The sequence below is a fragment of the Pyxicephalus adspersus genome, chromosome 1 (genome assembly GCF_032062135.1).
Source record: "Pyxicephalus adspersus chromosome 1, UCB_Pads_2.0, whole genome shotgun sequence".
NCBI lineage: Eukaryota > Metazoa > Chordata > Amphibia > Anura > Pyxicephalidae > Pyxicephalus > Pyxicephalus adspersus.
In genome coordinates this window covers 32,425,371-32,444,624 of record NC_092858.1, presented here as the reverse complement: position 1 = coordinate 32,444,624, position 19,254 = coordinate 32,425,371, and the positions used below count along the sequence as shown (strand labels likewise).

General features: G+C 37.3%; 1 protein-coding gene across 1 annotated transcript; it reads left to right on the top strand.

Annotated features, from left to right (window-relative positions):
• The first annotated feature begins 8,420 nt into the window (after nucleotides 1-8,420).
• Nucleotides 8,421-13,679, top strand: LOC140321743 (keratin, type II cytoskeletal cochleal-like). Its single transcript, XM_072398533.1, has 9 exons — nucleotides 8,421-8,831; nucleotides 10,216-10,424; nucleotides 10,528-10,588; nucleotides 11,002-11,097; nucleotides 11,352-11,516; nucleotides 11,807-11,932; nucleotides 12,644-12,864; nucleotides 13,086-13,120; nucleotides 13,561-13,679. Exons 1-9 carry the CDS (start codon nucleotides 8,421-8,423, stop codon nucleotides 13,677-13,679), a joined length of 1,443 nt encoding a protein of 480 aa, XP_072254634.1.
• The last annotated feature ends 5,575 nt before the right edge of the window (nucleotides 13,680-19,254 follow it).

Genomic DNA, 19,254 nt, shown 5'->3' with positions numbered 1-19,254 from the left:
ATGCATTAACATCATGTTGGATAAGTATGAGCGGACCCCCTAAGTGTTTCAGGAGAAACATGAATTGGAGAGTTCCTGCGCTCTGGCCAAGCAGATGACAGATCCTCTTTATAAATGACTTTATTACACTGCAGCATTAAGGGGGTCCTGAGCTTAGGGCTTTGTTTACACTACCATGAAAATGAGGTCCAGTTACCACTTCCTCATGCTACGCCACATGTAGCTTCGACCCACAGTAACCCTATCGTGTATAAAATGGGGTGGCAGTGAGTGGTACCAGTATTGCCGCCAGCTTTCAAACGTGCAGGTGCTGGTTTTTAAGAACCAGCAGAGTGGGGCAAGTGACTGAGAAGCTTGCAAGCTGCCAGACGCCATGCAGGATCCATCCCGCGGCAGGTCTGAATCTGCCCTAAAGCAAAGATCCACTTCCTGAAGATGTCCTGCAATTAGCTGACAGAATCAAAGCAGAAGTTCTGACACATGAATTAGACAGACTCAGCAGCTTCCCAGTCCAAAGAAGTGTCACTATAAGCAATGCTGTGACTCGCAGTATGTAAATGGAGTTATAATGAATCGGCACCAGTATTACCAGGACTGGCTGGTTTTAAACACCATCTTCCTTCCAGTGGTGTATTCTAGCAATCACAGCAAATAGTAATTTAAACTGTGACTGCCTTTAAAGCCACTGGCAAATCACTTTCCCACCAGGCTTGTAGGCAATCCTTAAGTCACAGATACTGACAGGAAAAAAAAGGGAAATCAATATTTCCAGTCAGCTGGGATGCTGCAATCCTATCAGACCTAGAAGAGCCCTCCCCACACCAGGACTGCTTTCATTTTCCTCACACCAGACCCTTCTTTCCTGCTGTGCCCCCCTCAACTTCCTCCTCTGACCAGTGTGCAGTAACTTTGGTTCCTGAACAACAAGTTCCTATTGTGGGGCTACAATGCTCAGCATATGTACAGCAGAATTACTTGTAGGGTGCTACATATATACGCCTATTTATGTATTTACATATATATATATATATATATATATATATATATATATATATATATAACTATTTTTAAACTTTGATAAAGGATTGCTTGACAGTACATATCTGGAGCTAGAGGGCTTGTTATAAAGATTATTAAGTGCTTGTTAAGTATATGCCAAACGCTGAATATCTATAACCTGGTTATAGCTCTGCAAAAAATAGTATGTATAGCTAAACCTTTTATGGTTTTAGAAAGAGTAAGAAAAAAAATATAACCTCCTGGTAGTTTTATTGTCCTCATTAGGTACATTCAACCTAATGTAACGTGTCATTCAGTTAGGTTGTGAGTATGCCAGTGTAATGTTTTATGCAGATACAAGTCTGTGTCTGTTAGGTGACAGAACCAACATGGGACATTGCCCGTATTTAATAAAGCTCTCCAAGGACAGGTAGGATTTGCTTTCATCCGTGAAGCTGGGTGATCCAGCAAACCTGGAATGGATCTGGTCCAGGATTCAATACACCTGCTAGCAAATGGCTTCCAGGAAAGCCATTCCAGGTGTAGCCCTGTTATGGGGGGTCATGTAAATGACCCTCAGAATCCAGACTATGACACTAACCTGTAGATAACAGAGAGGATTCTGGGCCTTCGCTATATGGAAGAGTGAGGATACTAATAAAGTTGGCAGTGCCTCCACCCAGGACAGGGTCTCTGTTAGCAGAGGGGCTCCCTTCCTGGGACATTAGCCAGAATTAATAACAGTAATATAAAACAGCACCCGAGGAACCACTACACCCAGCATGCAACATTAACCATTGAAGCTAAATGAACACACAGGTTGGAGTATTTGTAAGCTTTATATCTCAAAACAGTAATACCAATATATACAACCCATAAACAGCAATGAATACACATATCAAGCACACAGCAGAGTCCTGAGGAGAATTGTGCACAGTTATACCCGGCTATATATACAGTCTATAACCACAAATACCTCCAGTAATAATCAGTGTCAGGATGAGTTGCAGAGGCCTCTGGAGTTGATTGTAGCAAAGATGTCCTGATGGGATGATCCTGAAAACAGCAGCAAGGAGATCCTCCAACCGACAATTGGGCTGTGTATGCTGTGATCCTGGATTGCAGGGATGCAGGCAAAGTCTCTGGAGTTCAGGAACAATCTATATGCACTACCACATAGACCCTAGCAATCACACTAATCTGCCAACTGGACCTCTGCTACCTATGGGCCATCGGATGCCTAACCTATGCTAGATGTAACTAGACAGAGAGTGCAGATCAGCAAAGATAACCGAAAGGGCAGAGCCAATATATATTTGTGTATATAGCTGATACACTGACAGTAGGGATTTCCCAAAGTGATCTCTGATAACAGACATCACATATACCCCATTAATACAGAGGGAAATATTCTCTGATAACAGATATCATATATACCCCATTAGTACAGAAGGGAATAATCTCCGATAACAGATATAACATATACCCCATTATTACAGAGGGTAATAATCTCTGATAACAGACATCACATATACCCTATTAATACAGGGGGAAATAATTTCTGATAACAGGTATCACATATACCCCATTAGTACAGAAGGGAATAATCTCTGATAACAGATATAACATATACCCCATTATTACAGAGGGTAATAATCTCTGATAACAGACATCACATATACCCTATTATTACAGAGGGTATTAATCTCTGATAACAGGTATCACATATACCCCATTAGTACAGAAGGGAATAATCTCTGATAACAGATATCACATATACCCCAATAATACAGGGGGTAATAATATAATACTGCGCTAGACACAGCAGTCAGTGTGTTCTGAAAGGGATGCAGACACCTACCCTGGCTGAGCACATGTTCTAATCTCTGTCCCTGTACTTCCTGCATTTCCTTATATCCTGGTGGGGTTTCTAAGGCCACTATCAGGGGCAGAAACAACTTTATTTGCAATTTACAAAGTTACAACTCAGTTACAAAGTTTAGAAAAAGGCAGTCCCCTACACAGGTGTGCTGGATCACCCAGCTTTACTGATAAAACTGTATCCTCTTCAGCCCTGAAGAGCTTTTTTTAAAAAAAAAAAAAAAAAAGCCCCTATTGTTTGTGTATTTGGTGTTGTTACTGCAGCAATTATAATTGGCCACCAGATGGAGCTCTATATACACACAGCTGCCTGATCTATGCTTCTAGGGCTCCAGTCAGGGAGCAGCCATTTTGAATGAGCCTGAGTCGATGTAATTACTTTTTTGGTCCACAATGTCCCTTATTATATGAATGACTATCTTGGAGGAAAGCTTTGACTTGCTGACTATTTAAACCATAGCTCTGGGGAATTCTGAGCCAGTCCCTGGAAGTGTAAATTAGAGTTCCTGCTAGTTAGGTAAAGTGGCTCAGGCCTTTCGGCTCCCAGCCTCCAGTTAGCTGTGAGACTTACAGATAGAGAGGGAAGGACCAGTGGTCTAGCTGTAGGCTTCAGGAACTCCATTTTGGGTTTATGTGAATTTTTCTGTCAGATTGATACAGCTCCATAGTCTGTTTCTGTGAACATGTGTGAATAAATTTACATTATGTGAACCGTTTGCTATGGGGCTGTTCAATATATAAAGGTTCATGTGGCAATGTTTCATCAGCTGTGTGAGATTCCCACTGGTCACTAACATCTCCGCCACACTTCAGGCATCCTTATACTGTTCACATGTAAAGTGCAAAAATTGTGTCCCACCTACTAAAAATAATCACTTCTCTCTCAGGTGCATGGATATGGACCCACGGAAATGGTTAGAAGTCTGCTCAGGCCATAGGCTGCTCACCAGTTTTTCTGTCCTCAGAAGAGGCAGTGCCAGATGGTTTAGAAAATCTAATTTCTAGGCAGATTCTCCTGCAACTTTTGTCTAGAATTGCTCTCTGTTGTATTGGGGCGACTTTTATCCAGCAAAGGACGAGCTTGGGACTCCATTCTCTGATTATCCCTGACTAGAAGCCATTTCTGCTCCCATGTAAAACACACATCAAATCTCTTACATTGCATTACACACACTTTGGCCTGCCATTAGTGAAAGAAAACGAAGGATCCGACTCAATTTTTTACTTTTTTCAGAAAACACATAGCAATAAATACAGAACAAAGTGCTTTAGTGGAGATTGCTTATAAATTGCTTATAAATTCAATTCATACACTTTTTAGAACTTAGATCACAGCAATGTAGGCAGATAATTGCTGGGTGCTCTGCTAAGCTTCCTGGAAACAAGAAGCTATGGTAATGTCCACAAATCATGCTGTATCTCCATAACTGAAAGAAATAAAATCCAAAGAATGATTAAGCAATGTGGGCACAAAATGAAGCTTTGTAAAGAAATTCATATTTATTTTGTTTGATAGCAACAACAAATCGTATTCATGGCATGGCATTCATCAGCATCAAACCAGCTATAGAAGAAGAATGCATTGCATCAAGAATGCAATCATCTCCAACCGAAACCCTTCTCTTATTAACAACGAGAAACTAATATTGAAAGCTGAGATACAAGATGCTAATATGAAAGACTATTTTAGTGGACAGGTATGGGGGGGGGGGGGCTATTTGGAACCTGGAAGCCCCCCTACACATGCACTACACATTTTCAGCACAAGTGAATAAAATTGGTATTTTCTAATTGGTCTTTTTTTTAATAGTTCACCTTTAATGATTTACATACCAAAACACTGAAAATAATAGTAATAAAAATATTTTTGCCAGTTGCTATTCAGTAAAATTTCTCTAGATATGGCAGGACCAGGTCCATAAAAATGGGGGAGACAGTGATTATATATATAAGATTTTAACTTTAAATTTTAACATTTTTCATACCATGTTGTATATTGAAAGAACTTTGGCCACAACTTTAATGGATTAATTTTTGAGCTCTACTGAATTCAAAATAAAGTTTACTAATTTTATAATTGGTAAAAAACTTTATATGATCAAAGTGGCTCTTGACAGTGCCACCCAGTATTTGTATAATAACCATCCATGCCAGCCACCAGCCACCAGCCACAGATCAGATCAGCTTGGTGGGTACTCATGTAAACAATTTACCATTATACTTGCCCTCCCAATTTCAATGACAGGGGCTTGAGCATCTATTAATTCAGTGATCAGCGTATATCACTTGTATCTGTTTCCAATACTCCACAAGTTCCAAGGAATCATATAATCACCAACTACTGTTTATCTTCGAGTCCACCTCATTTTCCAGCCCACCCCATTAGATAACTGATAGTTTGATACCTGTACTTTATTATTGCTATACAATTGAATCTCAAACTGAAGTTCACAAAATATAATAAAACTGAATTCAAAGAACAGCTAAATACACATTATAAATAAATGTATAGGAGCTGTTGCCCTGCCAAAGTATTCTTTATTTGTCATAAGTAAGAACACAAGAGACAGGGTCTCTCCATGTCAAGAGACAAGGAGAGGGGTAGGGCATCAGTAAAATGGCTTCATGAATGAGAGTCAAATATGCCACATAGGAGATTCCAGGGAGCAGTGTCAATCTTCTGAAGACGGCCAAGATATTTTTATTTCTTGTCATCCAGATCTGCTCTGGCATCCAGCCTAAAATGTATACTTTAGGCCAAAAATAGCCAAAAACACAATTAATTCTGTGAGTTTAATATATATAAAAATATTTATATATTCTAGTGTATTCTGAAAATAGAGACACCATAGAATAAAATGGAGGTAGTTCCAATTTTTTCTATTTGCGCTATGTTTTACTTAGATTAGGATACTTAGATTTTTAGTGAGCATAGTAATTTTAGTAAACACAAACACAATATAATTTTTGTAAAATAAAAGTAGAGATTATGCCAGGTGAATAGCAACAGAACATACCCAGTCTTTAACCCCCCTGGCAGTCTAATTATGTCAAAAGTGGTACAATGTTTTGCATAGAATTTTGTTGTTTAATATTTTAGGTCTGTAATTCTTAGGAATAACTCCGGAAAAGGTTAAATTTGAAACACAAATCATAAATTATAATATAATAAATAATTATAAATAATTTTATAAATAAAATAAACTTTATTAATTTTTTTTTTTTTTCAATTTGTCCAAACAAGCATACAATATTAGAATAAACGTTTGGATTTATTATTTAAATGTATAAACTGTATCACTGTAATCGATGTTTGAAAGCAGATTACAATGTAATCTGCTTTTAAATTTCCCGCCATGCCATGCCTCCCTGTCGTACAGACGCATCAAATCGATCACATGCAGTACTTCATGCATCACATGGTCATACAGGGGTTGTGATGCAGAAGCCGGCCGGGGTTCGCTGAGGATGCCGCTGGACAAAGGGCAGCAGGTAGGATTTTTTTTCCTACCCCAAGTGTGGCTCGGGGTTGCTGCTTTTAGTATGTAAAATTCACCCCAAGCAACACTCAGGAATACCGCCAAGGCGGTTAAACTTTCTTCTTGTGAAATATTGAGAAAAAATTGTCCATGGACGACGCTATAAAAGCTTTTATTGGTCAACTGCTCAAGCTGGTGAGCCGGTCTGTCCCTAAAATGACTGTCTCACTCCAACATGAATTGTGATTTGTTTTTTTTATGCATGTGCACCCAACACACATTGTCATGGTAAATCAGACTTATTACCAAAATTTTTACTTTACATTAAAAGGGTAGACAACACTTTTATGTAAGGTAAATTCTGTGCAAGATCAGATGACGTAGCCAGAAACCGAAAGAAGAAGAATGGCGCAGGACTCAATCCAGGAAAACTGGAGGGATCGAGGGATAAATGAAAGTAAAGGTGAATGAGTTCTTTTTTACAGAAACTACAGTTTCCAGAATTTAGATCAAAATAATAATATTTACATTAGGGTGTATGTCAAGTGAAAACTGAATGGAAGGATTAAAATTTCAGTCAGGATTTCTTGCTGTCTGGGGCTGTTAAATTTCTCCTTGCTTCCTGTGGACCTGGCCATTTTTATCGGACAGGAAGTGAGGAAACAAACACCCAGAAATAAAAATCCATCCACCAGACCATTCTGTCTGGTACAATGTGATCCACTTGACAGGATTTTGGGGGTAGATCTCTCCAAAAGAGCCTCAAGTACCAGTAAATTTTCCAGCAACTTCCCATTGTGTACAGTTTAAGGCCCTACAAAAAAGTTAAAGTGTATGTCAAGGCAAAAACCTTTTTGTCTATTTTTTTATTTTTTTCAGTGATTCCCTGTCAGTCATTAAATTTCTGACAGGGCCTCTGTTAGAGAGAGATTTTCCATAACTTCCTGTCAAACTGACCACATTTTACCCCACAGGAAGTGAATTGAGAAGGAGCATGCTTGTCAGATTTTTATTTCTATTTTCTTCTGGATTTCTCTTTACTTCCTGACCACATTTTACCAAACAGGAAGTGAGGAAAAAACTGCAACGAAAACAGACAGAAATAAAAGTCTGATTAATTTTTTTCTACAAAGCCTAATCAGAAGGAAAACCTGGCAGAAATGTATACCCTTCCATTCAAAATAAGAAAAACGTTTTTGACTTGTATCTTATGAGGTAAATTTTGAATGTTCCAAATCTGAATTTTACCTCAGTTTGGCTGAACAAACCTTACATTTATCCAAATTCAAGACAATACTGCTGGTCTACTTCAGTCTTCATGATTTTGTATTTCTGTTTGTTTCGATGGTGGTCTTTTCTCACTTCCCGTCTAGTAAAACATGCTCAGAAATCTCTAATAGAGCCCCAGACAGAATAAAAACCTGCCACTGTGTACCAAAAATGAGCTAAATGCTCAAACTACAACTTGTTGGATTCTGCCAAAACTAAACTAAATGTTGGATATTTTTTTTAATCATCAGCAATTATTAGCAAAAGAAGGTGAAACCGTCATTTTAGTCCAGTCAGAAAAAGCAATTGTCTATAATTTGCAATGCTTTAGCAAGCTAAATGTCATTCAGTTAACTTTAAGATCTATTTTAGGAAAATGTGTGTGATGCAACAGGTGCAAAGGTTCCACTAACTTTTGCTTAATTAGGTATATGTTTAGATTTAAATCCTTAGATGATTTGCTTCATTATTTTGGGGGATTGCATTGTAGAAATGAACCTCAAAGCGAATTTTATGGTGAATTCTAATGCTTTTCATCTACATTAATATTTGAGGTGTGTTGATGCTTTAGCATCTATTAAATTAGGAGGACTGCCTTTTTAGTAATGTCAGAAATCCAAGCTCATAAGACACAATTACGGGGTCTTAGTCAAACATCAAAGTGACCAAACCCAGTTCTATGAGTGTATAAAAGGTAAATGTCTGTGCTGTGGAAATAGAAGGAATTGCTCACATCTCACAGCACTGGGAATTCTAGAGTAACACAACGTTGTCTCTCTGATCACTAGAAACATGTCTCATCAAACTCATCTCTCTACCCACAGCGGCTCTGCACACAGAAGTTTCAGCTCTTCATCCGCTTGTTTACCAGCTATAAGCAAGCACAGCATGAGCTCTCTGACAACAAAGAAAATCTCCATTGGCCATAAAGCATTTCCAAGTTTTGGTAGTAAAAGTGTGTATGGTGTCATCTCTGGAGGACATAAGATGTCCGTTGGAGGAGGCCACTCAGCAAGAATTGGACATGGATATGGACATAGTTTTGGTGGCTCTTCCTCTGCAGGCATCACCCATGTTACTGTGAACCAAAGCCTTCTGGCACCTCTAAACTTGGAGATTGACCCCAATATCCAGAGAGTGAGAACCGATGAAAAGGACCAGATCAAGGGTCTCAACAACAAGTTTGCCTCATTCATTGACAAGGTAAATGAAACCAACAAGGCTTCTTTATAAGGTTTTTATTTAGCATGTCTCAAAAATAGTATATCACATGATGGTATTCAGATGATATCCTAGCATATAAATATTTTACTTACAGTTAAAATGTATAAGTCTAACCTCAGTAAGGGCAGGTTCACAGCTGCCACTTAAGTGCTTGATTTTGTGCCGCTCCCCGCAGCTTACCAGCCACTTGACGACTTGCACAGCAGCACTGGTTCAAATAGAACCAGCATCTGCACATTTGATAGCAGCATTAGTACCATTCACTGCACCCCCTATTAATTGCTGCTACAAGGCGATATAGTGTCACCCGATGCAGTAGCATTTCCTGGCACAAGGAAGCAGTAAACGCACTGCAACTGAACTGCCAGTGTGAATAATTAAAAGTAATAGCACATGAGCTGCATGTGAGAAGAATTGCTTGTGACAGGTTTCTATTCTTGTCATGAAGATAAAGCTCAGCAAGAGTTGTTCGATCTACATCCTGCTAAACAGCACAACAATTTTATTTTTATTTTTTTTGCTTATTGTAAATCTCTTTGTCTGTATTTGTATTTGACTAACAAGATAACATTGATCAGCAGAGAAAAAAAAAAACATATATAGTTGCACTACGTGTTTACATAGAGTATCTAATTTAATCATTTGTACACATCTACTGACCTGTGTACTTTCCAAAGATTTGATTGGACTCCCAAAAAGTGACTGATGATCAATAGACTGTTGAGTTCTTTTCACATCTGATTGAAAATGTGGATTAGGCCATACTCTTTAAATATCTTATGGTGATAAAATCATATTATTCATTAGACACCTTGAGGTACCTGGTGCTGCCTTCACTGTGAGGTACAAGGCCTTCTCATTTTCTGTATCAAAATGTAAATATCATTCTTGGTAGCATTGCCACAGCTCCTCTTTAAAGTACAGCTTGTATCAATATTTTGGAGAGAGCCTCTGCAAGTATTCCAATCTATCTGTAACCTTTACATTTGCATGACAATTACTGTATTACACAAACTACACAAAGCCCTTTTTAAAGGATTGCTTAAGTACAAGCTAAAAAAATAGCCCTTTACGACTTGTAGTAAGCAATCTAGGACTTGTACTAAAGTAACAAAATTATTGGTAATCTTTTGTCTCATGTCACCTTGCTGCCCTTGTAATATATTACATGCCACATGCTACATGTACCATGTAAATTTTGTCTAACAGTTGTAACCACTACTTATTTCACAGTAGTATCAGAAAGGAAAACAGATAAGGCAAGGTTTTATCTATAAAGTCACCTTATAAAGAACAAAAAGATTCACATATATATGAAAATGATCACTGCAGAAATATTACATATATTCTGTTCTTTTGTTAGGTAAGATTTTTGGAACAGCAGAACAAGATGTTGGAGACCAAGTGGTCTTTTCTACAAGACCAGAAGACAGCCAGGTGTCAGATTGAACCTCTGTTTGAGGCTTTCATTGCCAACCTCAGAAGACAGTTGGACAGTCTAGAATGTGAGAGAGCTCGCCTGGAGGCTGAAAGAAGGAACATGGAGGAAGTAGTAGAAGAATTCAAGTCAAAGTGAGTATTAAACAAATATAAAAAAAAGTCAAAGCCCTATCAGAATTTCCACAATATAGCTGTCAATATAAGTATACATTTACAAATACATTGTATCCTGCAGATATGAAGAGGAACTGAACAAACGTACAGCTGCAGAGAATGAATTTGTTAACCTGAAAAAGGTAAGTGAAACTTAAAGGTTTACATACATTAAACTTAAACACACTTTTTACATCTTAGTATTGTCCCAGCCTCCTATAGCTACTACCTGTCTACCTGCTCTTACTTAGGTCTTACCTGCCTGTCATTGTTTAGGAGGGTTACTGATAGTGATAATGATAGACCATACCTTCACAATGTTGGCCAAAATGACTGCTTGTCTTTATACAGGGGCACATGTGACAGGGTTAAAACACACACTAATATTATAATATCATAATATCAATTAAATAATATTTTAATACATAAACAATTCTTTAAACATGTTCAGTTTTTCAATATTTTTCATCTTCTCATAACTCATAATGTGAATTCCCACACACAGAAAGCTACAATGATGTTCTTTCCCTTTCTGTTATTTTTATCATGTTTTAAGGATGTGGATGCAGCATTTTTGAATAAGGCAGAACTACAAGCTAAAGTAGACTCTCTAACAGATGAAATCAACTTCCTGCGTACATTATTTGAAGCGGTATGTATTATGACATTTAAATATATCCACCAAACTGTTCTTTGATGTAAAATGTTTATTAATTCCCATATACTAAAAAAATGTAGAGTCTCAAATTACTTACGAGATTCTATGCCCATTTGAAACTGATGGGTTACCTTTTTTTCAATCAAAAAGAAAAATTGGTTATAATAATTTTGCTGAGCTGGGATGCAATTTCTCGTAAAAATTTAGGAACAGCAGAAAATATTGTTTTTTGTTTTAATTGTTTACAGGAAATTGCTCAGCTGCAAGCTCAGATCTCAGACACTTCAGTTATTGTGTCCATGGATAACAGCCGAAACCTGGACCTGGACGGTATCATCGGTGAAGTCAAAGCTCAGTATGAAGATATTGCCAAGAGGAGCAGAGCCGAGGCTGAGTTATTGTACCAAAGCAAAGTAAGCGATTCCTTGTATATATTTTAGAGTCCTCTGTCTTCTGGTTTAAGTAACACTGGCCACCATATAACTTGAATGATGAAGAATATCCTGTGACCATAAACAGGTAATGTGGGCCACAGATCCAGCTTAAAGGTGGATAATTCAGGCAGAGCTGCCAATTTACATTGGCATATGAAGGAAATAAAAAAAAATAAAAGTTTATTTTGAAGTTGTGTTTTAAAGTTGGCAGTAGATTTTAACTAATTACTGCTCATTGTACAGAATAACTGGATATTTCTCACTCTTAGTATGAAGAGCTGCGTATGACTGCTGGAAAACACGGAGATGACCTGCGTAATACAAAGCATGAAATTGCCGAACTTAACCGGGTCATTCAGAGACTTAAAGGAGAAATTGAAAGTGTGAAAGATCAGGTAATATTTGTTTTGCCTTTTTATGTAAAATGAGTATTTCAAAACAAAGCTTTACAAACTATTTCAATTCTTATTACACACTTATCCTTGCTAATATACTCATATTAGAAAAGGGACATACATTTGTATTTTAGTAAGAATTTCTATTGTTAAAAAAAATGTTAAAATGTAATTTCAAGATAGGTAAAACAGCCTTTAAAGATTAACTGATGTCTATTTGGCCAATAAGGAAGACATTTTTATTACCTAGGCAGATTAGTACAATTTTTTGGTCTGGCTTCAGAATACTTAGTATTCTTTTAATTATTTGGCTGTATGTGAACTCTTGTTTCAGTAATCTTGTTATCATGTCTCATTTTCTTTTTTTTTTTTGTAAATCTATTGCAAATTTTTCTGCCTGGAGGTCCTGCCAGTAACAATACTTTCTGTTGCTGACAACGCTAAGCCAACTATGTGCTGCCTTTTTAAGGCTTTTTGGTACCTATCTGATAGACCTAGTACAGCTTATAGGCAGCACAATAGGCAACTGAAAAAGCTTACAAGCAAAGCTGAGGACATTTGTTCTAATTGTGGGGCAGTGGCTTGCCATAGCCTCAAATATTAGGTCAACCATGATATTTTGCTGGTTTTCTTTTCTTTTTACCTGACCTATTTTAGAAGGTGCAATTCAATCTTTTTTCTCTTTTCACATTTTTCTTGTACTTTTAACAGCGTGCAAAACTGGAAGCTGCCATATCAGAAGCTGAAGAACGTGGAGAGGGGGCAGTCAGAGATGCCAAGAATAAATTATCTGAGCTAGAGGAAGCTCTACAGAAGGCCAAGCAGGACATGGCTCGCCAATTGAGAGAATACCAGGAACTGATGAATGTCAAACTGGCTCTGGATATTGAAATTGCCACCTACAGAAAACTGTTGGAAGGAGAGGAATGCAGGTAAGCTACTTTTAAAACAATACAAGAGTAAAAGTAGTGCTTACTCTGCTACCAGTTTCTAGCAATAAGGTAAAGGCTCCTTAATGATTTTGTGGCTGCAAATAGATAAAACCATACCTAGCAAGAATAAAGAATGGCAAAGTCAAAATAAGCATTTTTGTCATTATGAGCTAATAAAGCATATATGTGTTAACTAAAACAAATCTGTAATTCTCTTTTAGGCTGTCTGGAGAGGGAAGTGGCAAAGTTAGCATATGTAAGTATAATTTTTCTACAAAAAGTGTAATAAATAGTTAACAGGGTCTTATACCTTCGGAACTCTCAGCATGTTCTTTCTGGTTCCATCTAGTTCAGAATTTTAGGTTTCAGCAGTTACACAGTATATTAAATATGGACCAGCATGCTCTTAAGTAGGGATACATTGTCATCTACTCTAATGTATATTTGGACCTGATTCAAAATAATGAACAATGCAATACACACATACTGACATGGAATAGGGTAATGTACAAGTCTACGATGCACTGGTTTAAGTGAGTGGGTTCTGGTATCATAACAACACTCTGGGGCAAGTTTCTTCCCCTTCGATTGACACAGGCAGAGTTGTAGTGGGCAGGGCACATACTGTGCCCCCTCTTCTTTTTTTACGACTACACCCCTGGAACTATGGCTAATACTATTTTGTTCTTTTGATAGCGGTGCTACACTCCAGCAGTGGAGGATCCCGTGGAGGCAGTGGACATCATCACAGGAGTGGATCCAGCTCAAGCAGTCTTTCTAAAGGGAAATACGGTTCAGGACATGGCCAATGTTAAGCACACTGTGACCTGCCATTTCTCAGCTTGTGAAATGTCAACTTGAAAACTAATTAAGGGCAAACATTAGCTAGAAATACTTGATTAATATGAAATTAAACTGATAGTGACAGCTTCTGCAGTTTCCAGTTTATTAATGTGCTATGCAAAGAAGTTTTAGTGCTTACATTGGCATTCCGTTGACTGAAAATTTGGCAATCCAGTTCATTCAAATGTTCCTTAGATATAAACAGACACATGAATTACCTAGAACTGCAGTTGGCAGGACTATTGACTTAAATGTCTTAGCTAACAGCTTTAAATCCTCACACAGAGTACCATAACCATTACTACAGATACAAAAATGTAGCCAATTATTAGCATCCAAAGTAGCATTAAACTCCTTAAAGAGCACCTGTGCCCACACTATTGACATAACATTATCTTTGTTATCTTTGTTATCGCATTCTTAACAAACAGTAAAAAAAACTTTCCTCAAAGGCCACAACAAAGAAAGGTTTCGGTCAGTTTCTAATAGCTTAGAAACATCTGCTGTGTGTTTACATCAAAAGACTGACAGCTAACATTTAAATGACCTTTAAAATAGTTTTCACTCAAATGTTTATAGATAAAGGGGTAAATGAGGGCTTTTTTAAAACTAATTGTTTTAAAACTGTTTGTTCAGAATATGCAAATACTTAAGTACACATAGTCTATGCACAGGTTCGCTTTAATGCACACCATACCAATGTGTTTTACTAAAGCGGGATCTTTTAGTATAAAATATTGAAAATTCATTTATTTAAATCAAAATGGTACATTTTGTAGCTTACAGTGAGCATTGTGAGAACATTTTAATGTTATTTGTTAATTTTATGTCGACTTGATAAAGGGATGCAGGACTTCCCCTACAGTGTGTAAGGTGGAAGCTGAAATTCAGCTTTTGAATGATCAATAAATTGTAACAAAAATTGGAATATTAATTTCACAACTTGATTTGTGTTTAGAGATTTTGTGTACTCTCAAAAAATTCTTTTTCTGTATTTTTTCTGCTTGGAAATAAATTAGTTATGCGTATAAAAAAATGTGTTTTTGTCCTGGTCTTTTAAACTGGATGAATAATTTGCCTACCCAAATCTATTTTACACATTAGATATACTAACTGCTTTCAGCTGTTTCACCCACCCCAAACCTCTGATCTAAACACACAAGTTCAGCCTTCTACTTCCTGGAATGGGGTCTTCTTTGGACTTTGGGTCCTATAGAAAATATTGGTAGCTGGATTTACAATTGAGCCTGAACTATGCTTGGGTAATTGCAATGTAAATTTTAAATGATTGGAGTGTGGATAGCAGCTGATAGCTGTATATATACCTAATGAACTGTACATCCCTGTTTGGGAGCACCACTTACTTGGGGGGAGGACAATTGCTAGGTATACTTCAAGTTAAAAGTACACTTATCATTTAGGGTACATTGTGGGTGGAGTTCCCAATGAATAATTGTCAGGAGGGATTCATTATAAGAAGCATGTTAATGGAATTCTGCCCACTGTGTACCCGAACAATTGATGATTACCTTACAAACCCGTTAAAGTTCTCATGCTCAATTTTCCATATTCATTTACTGAAATAGCAATAGGAAGTTTAAGTCAAACCCGCAACAGGATCAAACTGAAATCCCATCTCTAGTGTGCAAAAGAACACAAATATGTACAAATATTCAGAAAGTAAAAGAATTCATGCATCGTTTAGTAATATTGAGATCTGAAGCACCACATCAATCACCTATACTATAAGAAATCAGTGACTGTTTTTTTCATCCAACTAAATGCTACCTCACTTTCTAGAACAGTACATAAACTTTGAATAGTACTTAAAATGCAGGGCCAAAGTGGAAAAAAAGCAGCTCTGATATATAAAACCATACACATCAGTCCAAGTCTGTATATTTGACCAAACTTAATTAAGCCAGATAGGGCAATTACATTTTGGATTGCCATTGTTTCCAGTACTGTTTATCATGAGTGAGTAGTAATGTCCTATGATTGGTTTGCAAAAAAAAAAAAACAAACATAAATAAATTGAAGGAATGTGTTTGGTAGAAAGCAATTATGAACACTTTGAAGTTTCTTCTATCAAGGCATTTGTAAACATTAACACCTGCACACATCTGATAACACTTGGTTGATGACCCATGGAAAATGTCAGCTATTAGGGGAAAAAATTTTTTGAACAAATTATATAAACTTATGTAAATATTGTTTTATTCCAACACACCAGTAAAGCGGATGCAAGAGAGTAGTTGGATTGTGTCTGTAAACTTGTGGTAATAGGCACTGGGTGTTGATTGTTTTCTTTCAATCCCAAACAGCACAATTAAAAAGTTGTTGCTTGTATTAAAGCAGTGGATTTCTCTATATAGCGGTCTTCCCCTGAAAGCCTTAATTTCCCTTTTCAGTTTCAGTCACAACCATAGACCTACTTTGGTGTGGTTTCTCTGCTGTCTGCATTATCATCTAGATATAAAATAGACACAAAACTGCAATGTGAATAAAGCAGCTTGTCTCCTTTCTGGAGACTGTGATGAAATAAATGGTTTAAGGAATAGAATGAAAGCACAAACATTTTTTAAAGATGTATATTGGATGTAGAAACAATGACTTTGATATTAGTACTTCCCATTTTCTAAATTACTTTACAATAAAATAGACTTTTAGACTTTTTGATGCCTTCTAAAAGTCTTGGTTGCTCCTAATGCTTATTTACAACATGACATATTTTCTCAAACTGAACTGTGACGGAATGGGTCTGATATTTGCTTAGACCTGAAAAACAACAGAAAGAAGGGTTTTAGGCAAACAATGAGTTGTAGTATTGATAAAATCTCAATATACACAGCAACAAATATTACAGTGACTGGTGCATAAATCTAGACACCAAACAAGGCTGCAAGGGCACTAGACAATAAACCTCCAATTGAATATAGTACAACGCAAATCGTGTCGGATACGTAGGCCGATAACCCGACGCATTTCACGCGGCTTGGGCTTCTTCAGGGATGGCAGTACGTTTAGCGATGTTCAAAACACAAAGTATACAAATCTAGGTTTGTACTAAATATATAACATTAGTTAACACAATAAGAAAATAATAATATATCCAAATAATATCAATATGAGTCACATAGGTGATAAATATCAACAGTATATGGTAATAGATGTTCCAGCTCATAAGGTAATACCAACAGATTATGAGGAATACATATTGATAAGGTGGCCTCTAAAAAAATAATTTGAATTTATTTTCTAATAACAACATTTGAATCAATAACACTGTATAAGAACAGGAGAACTATGTAATACCAGTATTGACAGATACTTATTATATGTGATATAACATGATCGCATACATATTACACAATAACTACCAATAAGGATAGAAGTACAATGTAAACTTTGAGGTGAAAAAAACATTTATGAATGGAAAGAAGGTGCCTCCAATGTGGAGGAGAATGGTTTAGGGTTACCCCAATGAAAGAGGACCTGTGGTTAATAGGTATACATAAATGGTAAGTAGCTAATACAAATTATCTTAATGAAGATATATATCATAGTGATAATGGAGGGAAAAGGGGAAGTAATGTGTTTAGACCTGGTCATGGTTGGCTCTCACCAAGCAATTTTGCACAGGGAAAGGGTTATACCTACTTTAATCATAACTTTGGAAGCTGGTAAATTTTAGAGCAGCTCCAGTGATGCTCCAACGGAGTTTTCCTACCTTATTAGGTAAATGTTTAACTTAACTTGAAGATTTTAATGCAGTACCCTGTATATGGTGCAGTTTTGCTAAACTAAAGGTTTTAGCCAGAGTTTGTGCACTTTAAGTGAATGCATTTATTTTCAAAGACTAAGGCTACGTACACACTTCTTCTCGTTCGATAATCGGCTCAGACCTGACATCCGAATCTGGAGTGTGTACAGCGCTCGTCGTCCATCGTCCAAAACGACCATCCTGGAGGATTCACGGATGATGGACGAGGAACGATCGTAGTGGAAGCGAAGGGGGAGAGTGCGCAGCGGGGTGTCGCTCTTTCGCTCTCCCCCTCCCCTCTCCATAGAGCAGAACGGTGCTGTATGTACAACACTAGTTCATGCATCGTGCAGTCCTTAGTCGTTAGAAAGGATTGTAAAAGATCCTTTCTAACGACAAATATTGAACTTGTGTACCCAGCTTTAGCTTGTACATGGTTGAACCAACATTCACAAGGAATCCTGTTCAATGTTTTCAATAAATATATTCAATTAAATTCAAGGTACACACATACAGTTTTCTAGAAATATTCTTTGACTAATTGGAAGACGATCCAACACTGAAACACACAAAAGATGTACTCAGCTGATCGTAACAAAAACAGAAATGAATAGTTGTGTTCTCTTTTTATATTAAATTCTTTTTGTAAAATCTTTGCTTATTACTGTTTGAAAAACCTTTAAATAAAGAATGTTAAAAAATATATTATTTTTTTGTTCTTTAATTTTATATTTCTATGTTTAGTAAATCACTGCAGATTTTAGACTTGAGTAAATAAATTATGCATACAGTGCTACTGGTCTAAAGCTACGTACACACGTCAGATTTTTATCGCCCGATAATCGGCATCGGCCAATTATCGGGCGAAAATCTGCCGTGTGTACAGTCGGTGTCGTCCATCGTCCGGACGACCGACCTGCCGGATCCACGGACGATGGACGACAGCCGATCGTAATGAAAGTCAAGGGGAGAGCGCGCAGCAGGGTGCCGCTCCGTCGCTCTCCCCCTCCCCTCTCCATAGAGCATGAACGGTGCTGTATGTACAGCACCGTTCATGCATCGTGCACTCCCTTGTCGTTGGAAAGGATCGTGAAAGATCCTTTCCAACGACAAAAATTGGCAGTGTGTACGCAGCTTAAGTCACTGGCTCTACCACCACAGCAGGATATCTTAAAGAGTCAGTCTAGCCAAAAGAGATCTGAATAAGCAGGTCTAGTGAATATCTGCTGATTTCTTCTGTCACTTAAAAAGAGTTGAATGTGAGTTGCATGGTTTCCTACAATCGTTCCGGACACCAAAGATCAATTCCAAATTGGTTGAAAAATCTGACCAAATTCATTATTTAAAAAAAGGTTTTAAATTATAATTTTTGTTGAAAAATCACTATTTTTGGTAAAAAAATGGTAGAAACCCTAGACAGCAAGTGAACAGTCTAAATTTTGTAGACTGGTAAACATGTACTTGTACTGTAGGTGGTTGTGGTGGTAGTGGCGGCAGGGTGATTGGTGGTTGTGCAATTATTTCTTGGTATCAGGAACAGGGGCCCAAAATAGGTCACTGATTCAGGATTGATTCAGTTGATTGAACATCTATCATTTTGCACTGGTGGCAGACGGTGTAGCCCATTTTGGAGTAACAATTTCACTTCCCATAGCGAAAACAACACTCAAGGGTAAAGAAGAAAATACCTCGATGGCATACTCTAACAGTTCAGACAAAACATCCAGTTTCTTCTTCTAGTGATCCCTTGGGTCAAAAGTTGAAATTTCTAGAACTAGGCTAAT

What these genes read in the sequence shown, in the direction of transcription:
- LOC140321743 (XM_072398533.1), top strand. Translation starts at nt 8,421, where the DNA reads ATGTCTCATCAAACTCATCTCTCTACCCACAGCGGCTCTGCACACAGA. An exon ending in AATTTGTTAACCTGAAAAAG is followed by an intron (nt 10,589 to 11,001) that starts GTAAGTGAAACT and finishes TCATGTTTTAAG; the next exon opens with GATGTGGATGCAGCATTTTT. An exon ending in AGTTATTGTACCAAAGCAAA is followed by an intron (nt 11,517 to 11,806) that starts GTAAGCGATTCC and finishes TCTCACTCTTAG; the next exon opens with TATGAAGAGCTGCGTATGAC.